Here is a 15,504-nt window from a genome sequence, read left to right on the forward strand (position 1 = left end):
CAACAGCTGAGACATAAACGGAACAAGTTCCACAGACATCTGACTAACAGAAATGGAATATTGTGTCCCTGAACAAAGGGGGGTGGGGTCAAAATCAAAAGTAACAGTCAGTATCTGGTGTGGCCACCAGCTGCATTAAGTACTGCAGTGCATCTCCTCCTCGTGGACTGCACCAGATTTGCCAGTTCTTGCTGTGAGATGTTAGCCCACTTTTCCACCAAGGCACCTGCCATGGCCAGATCCCGGACATTTTTGGGGAGAATGGCCCTATCCCTCACCCTCCGATCCAACAGGTCCCAGACGTGCTCAATGGGACTGAGATCTGGGCTCTTTGCTGGCCATGGCAGAGCACTGACAATTCTGTCTTGCAGGAAATCACGCACAGAACGAGCAGTATGGCTGGTGGCATTGTCATGCTGGAGGGTCATGTCAAGATGAGCCTGCAGGAAGGGTACCACATGAGGGAGGAGGATGTCTTCCCTGGAACGAACAGAGTTGAGATTGCCTGCTATGACAACAAGCTCAGTCCGATGATGCTGTGACACATCGCCCCAGACCATGACGGACCCTCCACTTCCAAATCGATCCCTCTCCAGAGTACAGGCCTCGGTGTAACGTTAATTCCTTTGACGATAACCGCGAATCCGACTATCACCCCTGCTGAGACAAAACCGCGACTCGTCAGTGAAGACCACTTTTTGCTTGTCCTGTCTGGTCCAGCGACGGTGGGTTTGTGCCCATAGCCAATGTTGTTGCCGGGGATGTCTGGTGAGGACCTGCCTTACAACAAGCCGACAAGCCCTCAGTCCAGCCTCTCTCAGCTTATTGTGGACAGTCTGAGCACTGATGGAGGGATTGTGCGTTCCTGGTGTAACTGGGGCAGTTGTTGTTGCCATCCTGTACCTGTCCCACAGGTGTAATGTTCGGATGTACCGATCCTGTGCAGGTGTTGTTACACGTGGTCTGCCACTGCGAGGACGATCAGCTGTCTGTCCTGTCTCCCTGTAGCGCTGTCTTAGGCATCTCAAAGTACGGACATTGCAATTTATTGCCCTGGCCACATCTGCAGTCCTCATGCCTCCTTGCAGCATGCCTAAGGCACGTTCACGCAGATGAGCAGGGACCCTGGGCATCTTTCTTTGTGTTTTTCAGAGTCAGTAGAAAGGCTGCTGTAGTGTCCTAACTTTTCATAACTGTGACCTTAATTGCCTACCGTCATGTAAGCTGTTAGTGCCTTACCGACCGTTCCACAGGTGCATGTTCATTAAACACGCATGGGAAACAGTGTTTAAACCCTTTACAATGAAGATCTGTGAAGTTCTTTGGATTTTTACGAATGATCTTTGAAAGACAGGGTTCTGAAAAGGGGACGTTTCATTTTTTGCTGAGTTTAGTACCGAACATCTGATTTGGACCATAATTCTTCCTAACGATGAGTAAGAAATGAGGAATCCAATACAATGATTACTAGCCACCCACAGATCTCCCCCACACCCCACACCTCCATTCCCATCCCTTTCCTTCCTCTCCAATCCCCTCTCTGTCAGTTCTGTAAATGTGTGTGAGAGAAAGAAAGCTTTACAGGCTGCAGCTGTCTGATCAGTAATCCGTTCTGATCCCTATCAAACCGTCACGTCCTACCCTTTTCCTGCTGATGAGAAGAGACCTACGGACAGAGACAGTGTGGCGACATATTGTTTTGATGTGTTTTATTAATAACTAAAGAGGTCTTTCTCTATATAAAGATGGTGTTACATCATCGCTAGATCCTACCACAGGTCATGTGGTCATAATCTGTTGTGATATGGATGGGATAAACCACAACAGCCATCAGATAAGACCCCGACCCACATTCTCAGTCCCAGCTCCCCTCCTGGAGCCAGTTGTCCAGATCTAGGATCAGATCTACTGTAGGATCAGCTTACCCATGGACACTCTTACTAACAGTTGTGGCTCTTTCTCGCTTTCACTTGCTCTCTATCTTTTCTATCCTCTCGCGCTCTATCCTATCTCGCTCGCTCTTGCTCGCTCTCTCACTCTCTATGCGCTCTCACACACTCTCGCTCTCTCTTTATGTTATCTATCCTCTCGCTCGCTCGCTCTCTTGCTTGCTCTCTATCTTATCTATCCTATCTCGCTCGCTCGCTCGCTCGCCTTTTCACTCTATCCTATCTTTCGCACGCACGCACGCTCGCTCTCTATCCTATCTCTCTCGCTTCCTCTCACTCTCTATCCTATCTCCTATCTCGCTCACTCGCTCTCTATCCTGTCTCTCTCGCTCGCTCTCACTCTCTATCCTATCTCTCTCACTCGCTCTCGCTCTCTATCCCATCTATCCTATCTCGCTCGCTCTCTATTCTATCGCTCTCGCTCTCTATCCTATCGCTCTCGCTCTCTATCCTATCTTTCTCGCTCGCTCTCTCACTCTCTATCCTATCTCTCTCGCTTGCTCTCTCACTCTATCCTAACTCTCGCACTCTCTCACTCTCTATACTATCTCTCGCGCTCACTCTCTATCCTATCTCGCTCGCTCTCGATCTCTCGCTCGCTCTCTCTCTCTGGGTCATGGCATTCCTCTTGTGTTTTTTTTGTTGTTCAGCGGGCCAAAGTCGGCTGACACTCTGTTGGCTAAGTGACTATTTATAACTGGCTGCCAAATGCCTGTTGATTAGCCTGGGCTGGGCTGTCCTGTCATGGACTTCACCCCTGGGAGAGAGACAGCTGTTACGGCTCTCGTTTGTGGAATGACCGGACGTAGTAGGTGTACATCGTTCTGTTTATTGATGACACCAAAAGCAAAATAACAACGACGAAAGCGCACAGTTCTGTAAGGCAAAATAAACTATACAGAAAACAAGATCCCACAAAACCCAAAAGGAAAATGACAACTTATATTTGATCCCCAATCAGAGACAACAATAGACAGCTGCCTCTGATTGGGAACCATACTCAGCCAAAAACGCAAAGAAATAGAAAACATAGATTTTCCTACCCGAGTCACACCCTGACCTAACCAAACATAGACAATAATAAGGATCTCTAAGGTCAGGGTGTGACAACAGCGCAGAGGCAGTAATGGCATCCAGTATCACAATTAGTATAAAATATTTGTAGACCTTATCAACCTATTATGGTTTCATCCATATAGTTTTTTCTATGTTCTGACCTATTGTTGAATGTAATCTTTGGCAGAGAAATGTGAGCTTTCATGCTGCCTTTGGTTAGTCAGATCAGCTGGTTTATATCAGTCATTACATTCAAGATGTTCTGAGAATCAGTGAGTGGAGAGGATATCACTGGTTGGATGACTAAAGTTACGGAGGTGCTTTTTCTACTATTTGTTATCGGAATATTGTTTTTATCTCCAGAAGGTTTTACCACTGTCTGGGGACGGAAATGTTGGTTTGGAGGGCTTAGAGCGAACTAACACACAACAGCGTTGGTACCAGAACATTCTGATAAATGTCCAGACTGGAGCACTGGGCTTTTGCAGTGATAAGAGACAATTGTAAACTCTGTAACACCAAATGGAAAAAACATGTTGTAAATGTGTAAAATGTAATGTGCAATACAATGCTCTCTATTTCTGTCCCTGTATTTTGTTTAATGCTAGATTGTATCTGTTTCCTGGAGAGAGTTCCAGAGCCACCCTGTGTGCAGGGCTCTGCCAGGCCAGGGAGGAAGCACCCTCTGTGGGGGAGATATCACAGTATGTGTGGGCTGCTGCACAAAAACACAATCTGCTCCCCCCACTCCCCCTTCTCACTCTTTCTCTGTTACTCTCTCTAAAACTGAGACACACACACACACAACCCTGAGATCTGGCTTAAATTCAACCTTGTGTATTCTTTGAAATTTCTGTGGTAATGGCACAGCTGCAATTTGAAGCAATGGTTTACATCAGACATTTCACTTCTGTTTTTTGACAATTTTGTGGAACATTGTTCAATTCAGGGCAGCTCAACTTCCTTGTCTAACTTGGGTCATGTTCAGTAGGCAGGAAAGGAGGAAATGTTTTGAAACTGACAAGGTACTGCTGAACATGAACTTGTCCAATATGAACAGTCATTTTCATTTCACATCCTGAACTAAACCTGTTATTCCCTCTCCTTCCTCCCCTCTCCCTCCTCCCTCTTTCTTTCTCTATCCCTCGCTGTCTTTCACTATCCCTCGCTGTCTTTCTCTATCCCTCGCTGTCTTTCTCTATCCCTCGCTGTCTTTCTCTATCCCTCGCTGTCTTTCTCTATCCCTCGCTGTCTTTCTCTATCCCTCGCTGTCTTTCTCTATCCCTCGCTGTCTTTCTCTATCCCTCGCTGTCTTTCTCTATCCCTCGCTGTCTTTCTCTATCCCTCGCTGTCTTTCTCTATCCCTCGCTGTCTTTCTCTATCCCTCGCTGGCTTTCTCTATCCCTCGCTGTCTTTCTCTCTCTCTCTCTGTCTTTCTCTCAATTCAATATGAATGTAAGGGCTTTATTGGCATGGTTAACATATGTTTACATTGCCAAAGCAAATGAAATACAAAAAATACAACTGAAATACAACATTTCCAGAAGAATAAAGACATTTCAAATGTCATTACGTGTATATATACAGTGTTGTAATTATGTGCAAGTAGTACACAAGGGAAAATAAATAAACATAAATATAGGCTGTATTTACAATGTTATTTGTTCTTCACTGGTTGCCCTTTTCTTGTGGCAACAGGTCACAAATCTTGCTGCTGTGATGGCACACTGTGATATTTCACCCAGTAGATATAGGAGTTTATCAAAATTGGATAAAAAAATACATCTTTGTGGGTCTGTGTAATCTGAGGTAAATATGTGTCTCTAATATTGTCATACATTTGGCAGGAGGTTAGGAAGTACAGCTCAGTTTCCACATAATTTTGTGTGCACATAGCCTGTCTTCTCTTGAGAGCCAGGTCTGCCTACGGTTGACTTTCTCAATAGCAAGGCTATGCTCACTGACTCTGTACATAGTCAAAGATTTCCTTCATTTTGGTCAGTCACAGTGGTCAGGTATTCTGCCACTGTGTACTCTCTGTTTAGGACCAAATAGCATTCTAGTCTGCTCTGTTTTTGCAAATCTTTCCAATTTGTCAAGTAATTATCTTTTTGATTTCTCATGATTTGGTTGGGTCTAATTGTGTTGCTGTCCAGGGGCTCTGTGGGGTTTGTTTGTGTTTGTGAACAGAGTGCCATGACCAGCTTGCTTCGGTGGCTCTTCTCCAGGTTAATTTCTTTGTAGGTGATGGCTTTGTTATGGAAGGTTTGGGAAGCCCTTTCTTTTAGATGGTTTTAGAATTTAACAGCTCTTTTCTGGATTTTGATAATTAGCGGGTATCGGCCTAATTCTGCTCTGCATGCATTATTTGGTGCTTTACGTTGTACAGGGAGGATAATTTTGCATGCAGAATTCTTTTGTCCCATTTTGTTGGTTGGTGAGCAGACCCCAGACCTCACAACCATAAAGGGCAATGGATTCTATAACTGATTGTATTTTTAGACAGATCCTAATTGGTATGTTAAATCTTATGTTCCTCTTGATGGTATAGAAAGCCCTTCTTGCGTTGTCTCTCAGATCGTTCACCGTTTTGGGGAAGTTACCTTTGGCGCTGATGTTTAGGCCAAGGTATGTATCGTTTTTTTGTGGGCTCAAGGGCAACAGTGTCTAGATGGAATTTGTATTTCTCGATTTGTGGTCCTGGCGACTGGACCTTTTTTGGAACACCATTATTTTGGTCTTACTGAGATTTACTGTCAGGGCCCAGGTCTGATAGAATCTGTGCAGAATATCTAGGTGCTGCTGTAGGCCCTCCTTGGTTGGTGACAGAAGTACCAGATCATCAGCAAACAGTAGACATTTGACTTCAGATTCTAGTAGGTTGAGGCCGGGTGCTGCAGACTGTTCTTGTGCACTCGCCAATTCGTTGATATATTTACATTTAAGTCATTTAGCAGACGCTCTTATCCAGAGCGACTTACAAATATATATGTTGAAAAGGGTGGGGCTTATGCTTTATCCTTGCCTCACCCCATGGCCTTATGTTTTTTGCCTATTTTAAACGAACACTTGTTGTTGGTATACATGGATTTTATAATGTACATGGATTTTATAATGTCATATATTTTTCCCCCAACACCACTTTCCATCAATTTGTATAGCAGGCCCTCATGCCAAATTGAGTCAAGCTTTTTTGAAATCAACAAAGCATGAGAAGACTTTGCCTTTTGTTTTTGTTTTGTTTGTTTGTCACTTAGGGTGTGCTGGGTGAATACGTGGTCTGTTGTACGGTAATTTGGTAAAAAGCCAATTTGACATTTTCTCAGTGCATTGTTTTCTCAAGGTTGCTGTTGACGCACTTTCCATGGTAGTTTGTGTGGTCATGCTTTTATCTGAGGATATCACCTCCGTAAACAAAGAGAGAAAAGCATATTTCAACCCTGCAGGCGCGATACAAAATGCAGAAATAAAAATATAATTCATGCCTTACCTCTGACGAGCTTCTTTTGTTGACACTCCAATATGTCCCATAAACATCACAAATGGTCCTTTTGTTAGATTCATTCCGTCGATATATATCGAAAATGTCTATTTATTTGGAGCGTTTGATCCAGAAAAACACTGGTTCCAACTTGCGCAACGTGACTACAAAATATCTCAAAAGTTACCTGTAAACTTTGCCAAAACATTTCAAACTACTTTTGTAATACAACTTTAGGTATTTTTTAAATGTAAATAATCAATAACATTGAAGACGGGATGATCTGTGTTCAATTCAGGAGGAAAACAAACTGTAGCTAGCTTTCTGGTCATGCGACTCTATCTAACAGTACACTTCAAGTGACCCTCGTTCAATTTGGCCGTACTTCTTCATTACACAAAGGAAATACCTCAACCAATTTCTAAAGACTGTTGACATCCAGTGGAAGTGATACGAACTGCAAGACGGTGCCTTAGAAATCTGGATTCCCAATGAAAACTCATTGAAAAGAGAGTGACCTCAACAACAAAATAATCTGAATGGTTTGTCCTCGGGGTTTCACCTGCTAAACAAGTTCTGTTATACTCACAGACATGATTCAACAGTCTTAGAAACGTCAGAGTGTTTTCTATCCAAATCTACTAATAAAATACATATCTTATCTTCTGGGGATGAGTAGCAGGCAGTTCAATTTGGGCATGCATTTCATGAAAATGAAAATACATGAATACTGCCCCCTGTCACCAAGAAGTTAAAGTGTTTAAGTACAGCCAATTGGAATTTGGTGTCTGTATATTTAATCATTTAATTTAGAATACCATCAACACCACAGGCCTTTTGGGGTTGGAGGGTTTGTATTTTGTCCTGTAGTTCATTCAATGTAATTGGAGAATCCAGTGGGTTCTATTAGTCTTTAATAGTTTTTTCTAAGATTTTGTATTTGATCATGTATATGTTTTTTATGTATGTTCTTTGTTATAGAGCCAAAAATATTGGAGAAGTGGTTTATCTATACATCTCCATTTTGGATAGATAACTCTTGTTGTTGTTGTTGTTTGTTTAGTGTGTTCCAATTTTCCCAGAAGTGGTTAGATTTTATGTTTTCTTCAATTACATTGAGCTGATTTCTGATGTGCTGCTCCTTCTTTTTCAGTAGTGTAGATCTGTATTTTATTAGTGATTCACCATAGTCAAGGCATAGACTCAGGTTTTCTTGGTCTCTATGTTTTTGGTTGGATAGGTTCTCAATTTCAAACCATTTGCCATTGTTGTTCATTTTGTTAGATTGTCTGCTTGAAATATTTTGATTTGATAGGGAAGCTGTTTACACCATCACTATTACAGTGAAACATTTTCTTCAGGAAGTTGTCTAGAAGTGATTGAATTTGTTGTTGCCTAATAGTTTTTTTGGTAGATTTCCACACTACTTTCCTTCCTTCTATAGCATTTCTTAATATTATTCAGTTCCTTTGTTTTTGATGCCTCATGATTGAGCAAAGCTCTGTTCAAGTAGAGTGTGATTTTGCTGTGATCTGATAGGGGTGTCAGTGGACTGATTGTGAACGCTCTGAGGGACTGGGTTGAGGTTAGTGATAATTAGTGATGTATCCGATATTTATCTTATAAAAGAAACGATACCGATAACCGATATCTAACATTTTAACAGCCTTTTAAGCATTCTAGTACAGTTAAATATTTTATACACATACATGGACGCAGCAGTTTAAGGCACTGCATCTCAGTGCAAGAGGCGTCACTACAGTCCCTGGTTCGAATCCAGGCTGTATCACATCTGGCTGTGATTGGGAGTCCCATAGGGTGGCGCACAATTGGCCCAGCGTCCTCCGGGCCATCATTGTAAATAATAATTTGTTCTTAACTGACTTGACTGGTTAAATAAATGTTACACACACCACACTGACCAAAAAGTTATTTTGTTGGCGTTTACGTATGTCCCCATTATCAGTAAAACATAATCAAAACCTATTTCTTTCACTTACTTGCTGTGCTGTTTCATTGTTTTGTTCAGTCTTTCATTCTCAACCAGGATTTCTATGGAACGCCGTTTGGGTCTTTGCGTGTCAAAATAGATACACATCAAATAACACTATTTGATGTGTCAGATAAGCTTGTTGACCAATCAGGACCTGAATATGACTGCATGTCACATAATAATATAACGCGTTAATGAATTATTTCATTTTTTTACATTTTTACTTGACAATCTGGACCCTCTATTTCTGAAACTGTCCGCCGCCATTGTCGCAACCCCTATTACCAGTCTGTTCAACCTCTCCTTCGTATCATCTGAGATCCCCAAGGATTGGAAAGCCTTCAAAGGGGGAGACACCCTGGACCCAAACTGTTACAGACCTATATCTATCCTGCCCTGCCTATCTAAGGTATTCGAAAGCCAAGTCAACAAACAGATCACTGACCATCTCGAATCCCACCGTACCATCTCCGCTGTGCAATCCGGTTTCCTAGCCGGTCACGGGTGCACCTCAGCCACTTTCAGTTTTTGATTTGTTAAAAAGGTTTGAAATATCCAATAAATGTCGTTCCACTTCATGATTGTGTCCCACTTGTTGTTGATTCTTCACAAAAAAATACAGTTTTATATCTTTATGTTTGAAGCCTGAAATGTGGCAAAAGGTCGCAAAGTTCAAGGGGGCCGAATACTTTCGCAAGGCACTGTATGTTATATACAGTGGGGAGAACAGGTATTTGGCACACTGCCGATTTTGCAGGTTTTCCTACTTACAAAGCATGTAGAGGTCTGTAATAGGTACACTTGAACTGTGAGAGACAGAATCTAAAACAAAAATCCATAAAATCACATTGTATGATTTTTAAGTAATTAATTTGCATTTTATTACATGACTTAAGTGTTTGATACAACAGAAAAGCAGAACTTATAATTTGGTACAGAAACCTTTGTTTGCAATTACAGAGATCATACGTTTCCTGTAGTTCTTGACCAGGTTTGCACACACTGCAGCAGGGATTTTGGCCCACTCCCCCATACAGACCTTTTCCAGATCCTTCAGGTTTCGGGGCTGTTGCTGGGCAATACAGACTTTCAGCTCCCTCCAAAGATGTTCTATTGGGTTCAGATCTGGAGACTGGCTAGGCCACTCCAGGACCTTGAGATGCTTCTTACGGAGCCACTCCTTACTTGCCCTGGCTGTGTGTTTCGGGTCGTTGTCATGCTGGAAGACCCAGCCACGACCCATCTTCAATGCTCTTACTAAGGGAAGGAGGTTGTTGGCCAAGATCTCGCGATACATGGCCCCATCCATCCTCCCATCAATATGGTGCAGTCGTCCTGTCCCCTTTGCAGAAAAGCATACCCAAAGAATGTTTGTTTCCACCTCCATGCTTCACGGTTGGGATGGTGTTCTTGGGGATGTACTCATCCTTCTTCTTCCTACAAACACGGCGAGTGGAGTTTTGACCAAAAAGCTCAATTTTTGTCTCATCAGACCACATGACCTTCTCCCATTCCTCCTCTGGATCATCCAGATGGTCATTGGCAAACTTCAGACGGGCCTGGACATGCGCTGGCTTGAGTAGGGGGACCTTGCGTACGCTGCAGGATTTTAATCCATGACGGCGTAGTGTGTCACTAATGGTTTTCTTTGAGACTGTGGTCCCAGCTCTCTTCAGGTCATTGACCATGTCATGCCTTGTAGTTCTGGGCTGATCCCTCACCTTCCTCATGATCATTGATGCCCCACGAAGTGAGATTTTGCATGGAGCCCCAGACCGAGGGTGATTGACCGTCATCTTGAACTTCTTCCATTTTCTAATAATTGCGCCAACAGTTGTTGCCTTTTCAACAAGCAGCTTGCCTATTGTCCTGTAGCCCATCCCAACCTTGTGCAGGTCTACAATTTTATCCCTGATGTCCTTACACAGCTCTCTGGTCTTGGGCATTGTGGAGAGGTTGGAGTCTGTTTGATTGAGTGTGTGGACAGGTGTCTTTTATACAGGTAACGAGTTCAAACAGGTGTAGTTAATACAGGTAATGAGTGGAGAAGAGGAGGGCTTCTTAAAGAAACAGGTCTGTGAGAGCCAGAATTCTTACTGGTTGGTAGGTGATCAAATACTTATGTCATGCGATAAAATGCAAATGAATTTCTTAAAAATCATACAATGTGGTTTTCTGGATTTTTGTTTAAGATTCCGTCTCTCACAGTTGAAATGTACCTATGATAAAAATTACAGACCTCTACATGCTTTGTAAGTAGGAAAACCTGCAAAATCGGCAGTGTATCAAATACTTGTTCTCCCCACTGTAGGTATGCACAGTAGCTTTGACATCGGTGTTAAACTAGACATCGGGCCAATACCGATGTTGGCATTTTTAGCTAATATCGTCCGATTCCGATATGTTCACCGATATATTGTGCATCCCAAGCGATAATGTAGTCTACAGTACTACTGCCAAGAGATGAGCTATAGGTGTACCCTCGAAGCTTACCATTGACTATGTACCTACCCAGCATCCAACAGAGATGCAGGAGTTGTGACCCGTTTTTGTTGGTGATGTTCAAATCAAATCAAAGTTATTTATATAGCCCTTTTTACATCAGGTGATATCTCAAAGTGCTGAACAGAAACCCAGCCTAAAACCCCAAACAGCAAGCAATGCAGGTGTAGAAGCACAGTGACCAGGAAAAACTCCCTAGAAAGGCCAAAACCTAGGAAGAAACCTAGAGAGGAACCAGGCTATGAGGGGTGGCCAGTCCTCTTCTGGCTGTGCCGGGTGGAGATTATAACAGAACATGGCCAATATGTTCAAATGTTCATAAATGACCAGCATGGTCAAATAATAATAATCACAGTAATTGTCAAGGATGTAACAGGTCAGCACCTCAGGAGTTTCTCATAGCCGATCATTCAGAGTATCTCTACCGCTCCTGTTGTCTCGAGAGAGTTTAAAACAGCAGGTCTGGGACAGGTAGCACGTCCGGTGAACAGGTCAGGGTTCCATAGCCGCAGGCAGAACAGTTGAAACTGGAGCAGCAGCATGGCCAGGTGGACTGGGGACAGCAAGGAGTCATCATGCCAGGTAGTCCTGAGGCATGGTCCTAGGGCTCAGATCCTCCGAGAGAGAGAGAGAAAGAAAGAAAGAGAGAATTAGAGAGAGCATACTTAAATTCACACAGGACACCGGATAAGACAGGAGAAATACTCCAGATATAACAGACAAATAGCCTAGCCCCCCGACACATAAACTACCACAGCATAAATACTGGAGGCTGAGACAGGAGGGGTCAGGAGACACTGTGGCCCCATCCGATGATACCCCTGACAAGGCCAAACAGGCAGGATATAACCCCACCCACTTTGCCAAAGCACAGCCCCAGCACCACTAGAGGGATATCTTAAACCACCAACTTACCATCCTGAGACAAGACTGAGTATAGCCCACAAAGACCAGGCAGGAGACCGAGTCTGCATCTCTCACATGGGTAGGCAGACCATTCCATAAAAATTGAGCTCTATAGGAGAAAGCCCTGCCTCCAGCTGTTTGCTTAGAAATTCTAGGGACATTTAGGAGGCCTGCGTCTTGTGACCGTAGCGTACGTGTAGGTATGTACAGCGGTACCAAATCAGAGAGATAGGTAGGAGCAAGCCCATGTAATGCTTTGTAGGTTAGCAGTAAAACCTTGAAATCAGCCCACAGAACACTAGGGCTGCCTTAACAGGAGGCTAGTGTTTAAATACAATCAGAAACGAGGCTAGCGCTGGAGTGATATGATCAATTATTTTGGTTCTAGCCAGGATTCTAGCAGCGGTATTTAGCACTAACTGAAGTTTATTTAGTGCTTTATCCGGGTAGCCGGAAAGTAAAGCATTGCAGTAGTCTAACCTAGAAGTGACAAAAGCATGGATTTTTTCAATGTTACATAGATGGAAAAAAGCTTGAAACAGTCTTGATATGTTCGTCATAAGAGAGATCAGGGTCCAGAGTAACGCCGAGAGAGAGTAATGTTGAGTAATGTTTTTTGTCGTTGTGTCTAAGGGGGCATATGGAGGAGGGAATGATGTCACCTCCAGGTAGGTGTTTGTCCCCCTGTGTGCTGAGGGTATCAGGTTCTTGTCCAGTTCTGGCAATTAGGGCACCACAGACTTGTGCATGACCCTGGGCCTGGAAATGGTTGATCTCCCCCTCTAGGATGGAGAAGCTGTCATTGCTAAGGTGTGGGGATTCTACTGGGGGGATATAGGTAGCACACATTACAAACATTTTCTCTGTTCAGATAATTTCCTTCCTAATTTATAGCTAGATGTAAAATGTTCCTGTTCTCTCTTGTTCTCTCTCTCTCGTTCTCGCTCTCGTTCTCTAACAGTGTGCTGGGGAGGAGTACTGGGTGGACAGCCGGACAGTATACATCGGTCACAAAGAACCCCCGCTGGGGGCTGATGCCTACATCCCTCAGCGTTATCCCGACAACCGCATCGTCTCTTCCAAGGTGAGCAGGCTCCACAGCAACCAAGCAGGTGGCATAACAACAGCATCACCTACCCCTGAAAACCAAATCGATAACCAAGCCTGTTGTGCTCTATTAACAGTATCTCTGTCCTTTAGGGTTATCAACCTTTTGGACCACACACACACATATACACACACACTGCTGCTCCTCTCTCTAGACTGCCTGTTAAAAGTGTGTGTGTTCTCTCTACCAGTACACCTTATGGAACTTCATCCCCAAGAACCTGTTTGAACAGTTCAGAAGAATCGCCAACTTCTACTTCCTGCTCATCTTTCTGGTCCAGGTGACATCTCTCTGTTTGATTAGGGCCATTTGGGGGTTTCACATGTTTAGGTTACACACTATTAGTTAAAGACGTAGGCTATGTGAAGTCAATGTGACAGCTAATTAGGTAACGTTAATTATTTGGCTTGGAATTACATTGGTCAAATACACATGGGCCTATGGTCATGGTCCATGATAAATATGATATGACCCTGTGCAGTAGCACTATGAGGAGGAGACTAAGGTGGCTGGTCCAGCTTGCTACAATGCTTGAAGGGATAGTTTAAGATTTTGGTATACTAGCTGTTCCTGTACACTTCCAGTTATTGCTCTCGTGAATGTTAACAATTTCACTCTTTCTCTGTTGCTCTCTCAATCGGAGACACACACACAACCCTGGGGTCTGGCTTGAATTCAACCTTCTGTTATCTGTAGAATGGCGCCAGAAACTACCTTCAACTTCATTAAAACTGCACACAAAGACATAAAAATGGTATCCAATAGTTCATCTGAAACTATCCCTTTAAACTGAAACGAATGAGTTATGAGTAATGAGTAACCAGCGGGTAGGAGGACGTTAGGTATGCGGGTGTGGTTAAATACTGTGGGGAGGCGGAGATATAAACTGAAGTCACCTGATTGCTCCATCAATCCCCCGAACTGGAATTTATCTGCAACTATATTTATTGACTCCTGCTCTACTCTCCTCCTTGTTCCCTCCCTCTCTACCTTCGTTCCCTGCCTCCTTCCTCTTTTCCTCTCTCCTCAGCTCATCATAGACACGCCCACCAGCCCCGTCACCAGCGGACTGCCTCTATTCTTTGTCATCACCGTCACTGCCATTAAACAGGTCTGTTGATCTGAACAAAATGTCATAATTAATGGTATACTATTGATTTACAGTGCATTCGTAAAGTATTCAGATCCCTTGACTTTTCCCACATTTTGTTACGCTACAGCCTGATTCTAATATTGATTAATTAATTTTTTCCCTCATCAATGTACAAACAATACACCATAATGAAAAAGAAAGAATATGTTTTTAGAATGAAAAACAGAAATACCTTAATTGACATAAGTATTCAGACCCTTTGCTATGAGACTTGAAATTGAGCTCAGGTGCATCCTGTTTCCATTGATCATCCTTGAGATGTTTCAACCACTTGACTGGCGTTCACTTGTGGTAAAGTCAATTGATTGGACATGATTTGGAAAGGCACACACCTGTCTATTTAAGGTCCCACAGTTGACAGTGCATGTCAGAGCAAAAACCAAGCAATGAGGTTGAAAGAATTGTCCGTAGAACTCAGAGATAGGATTGTGTCAAGGCTCAGATCTGGGGAAGGGTACTAAAACATTTCTGCAGCATTGAAGGTCCCCAAGAACACGGTGGCCTCCATCATTCTTAAATGGAAGAAGTTTGGAACCACCAAGGCTCTTCCTAGAGCTGGCCGCCCAGCCAAACTGACGAATCAGGGGAGAAGGGCCTTGGTCAGGGAGGTGACCAAGAACCCGATGGTCACTCTGACAGAGCTCCAGAGTTCCTCTGTGGAGATGGGAGAACCTTCCAGAAGGACAACCATTTCTCAAGCACTTCACCAATCAGGAATTTATGGTAGAGTGGTCAGACAGAAGCCACTCCCTTTTACTGAGGGACATGACAGCCTACTTGGAGTTTGCCAAAAGGCACCTAAAGGACTCTCAGAACATGAGAAACAACATTCTCTGGTATGATGAAACCAAAATTGAACTATTTGGCCTGAATGCCAAGCGTCATGTCTGGAGGAAACCTGGCACCATCCCTACAGTGAAGCATGGTGGTGGCAGCATCATGCTGTGGGGATGTTTTTCAGCGTCAGGGAATGGGAGACTAGTCAGGATCGAGGGAAAGATGAAAGGAGCAAAGTACAGAGAGATCCTTGATGAAAACCTGCTCCAGAGCACTCAGGACCTCAGGCTGGGACAAAGTTTTCGCTTCCAACAGGACAACAACTCTAAACACCCAGCCAAGCAGGAGTGGCTGCGGGACAAGTCTCTGAATGTCCTTGAGTGGCCCAGCCAGAGCCCAGACTTTAACCGGATCAAACATCTCTGGAGAGACCTGAAAATAGCTGTGCAGCGACGCTCCACATCCAACCTGACAGAGCTTGAGAGGATCAGCAGAGAAGAATGGGAGAAACTCCCCAAAAGTTCCAAGCTTGTAGCATCATACCCAAGAACACTTGAGGCTGTAATCACTGCCAAAGAT

The 15,504-nt window shown here is 43.6% G+C and overlaps 2 protein-coding genes across 2 annotated transcripts in view; one reads left to right on the forward strand and one right to left on the reverse strand.

Annotated features, from left to right (window-relative positions):
* Positions 1–15,504, reverse strand: part of LOC135519031 (CRACD-like protein) — a 555,588-nt gene that overhangs the window by 385,493 nt on the left and 154,591 nt on the right. The window lies entirely within an intron of this gene.
* The window catches only part of LOC135519030 (phospholipid-transporting ATPase IH-like), a 90,308-nt gene that overhangs the window by 23,805 nt on the left and 50,999 nt on the right, over positions 1–15,504 (forward strand). The window contains exons 2-4 of the mRNA XM_064944061.1: positions 12,849–12,971; positions 13,186–13,275; positions 14,026–14,106. Of these exons, the coding sequence (XP_064800133.1) occupies positions 12,849–12,971; positions 13,186–13,275; positions 14,026–14,106 (294 nt within the window). The remainder of the gene's footprint in view (positions 1–12,848; positions 12,972–13,185; positions 13,276–14,025; positions 14,107–15,504) is intronic.

This window comes from Oncorhynchus masou, chromosome 29 (assembly GCF_036934945.1).
Source record: "Oncorhynchus masou masou isolate Uvic2021 chromosome 29, UVic_Omas_1.1, whole genome shotgun sequence".
NCBI classification, from domain to species: Eukaryota; Metazoa; Chordata; class Actinopteri; order Salmoniformes; family Salmonidae; genus Oncorhynchus; species Oncorhynchus masou.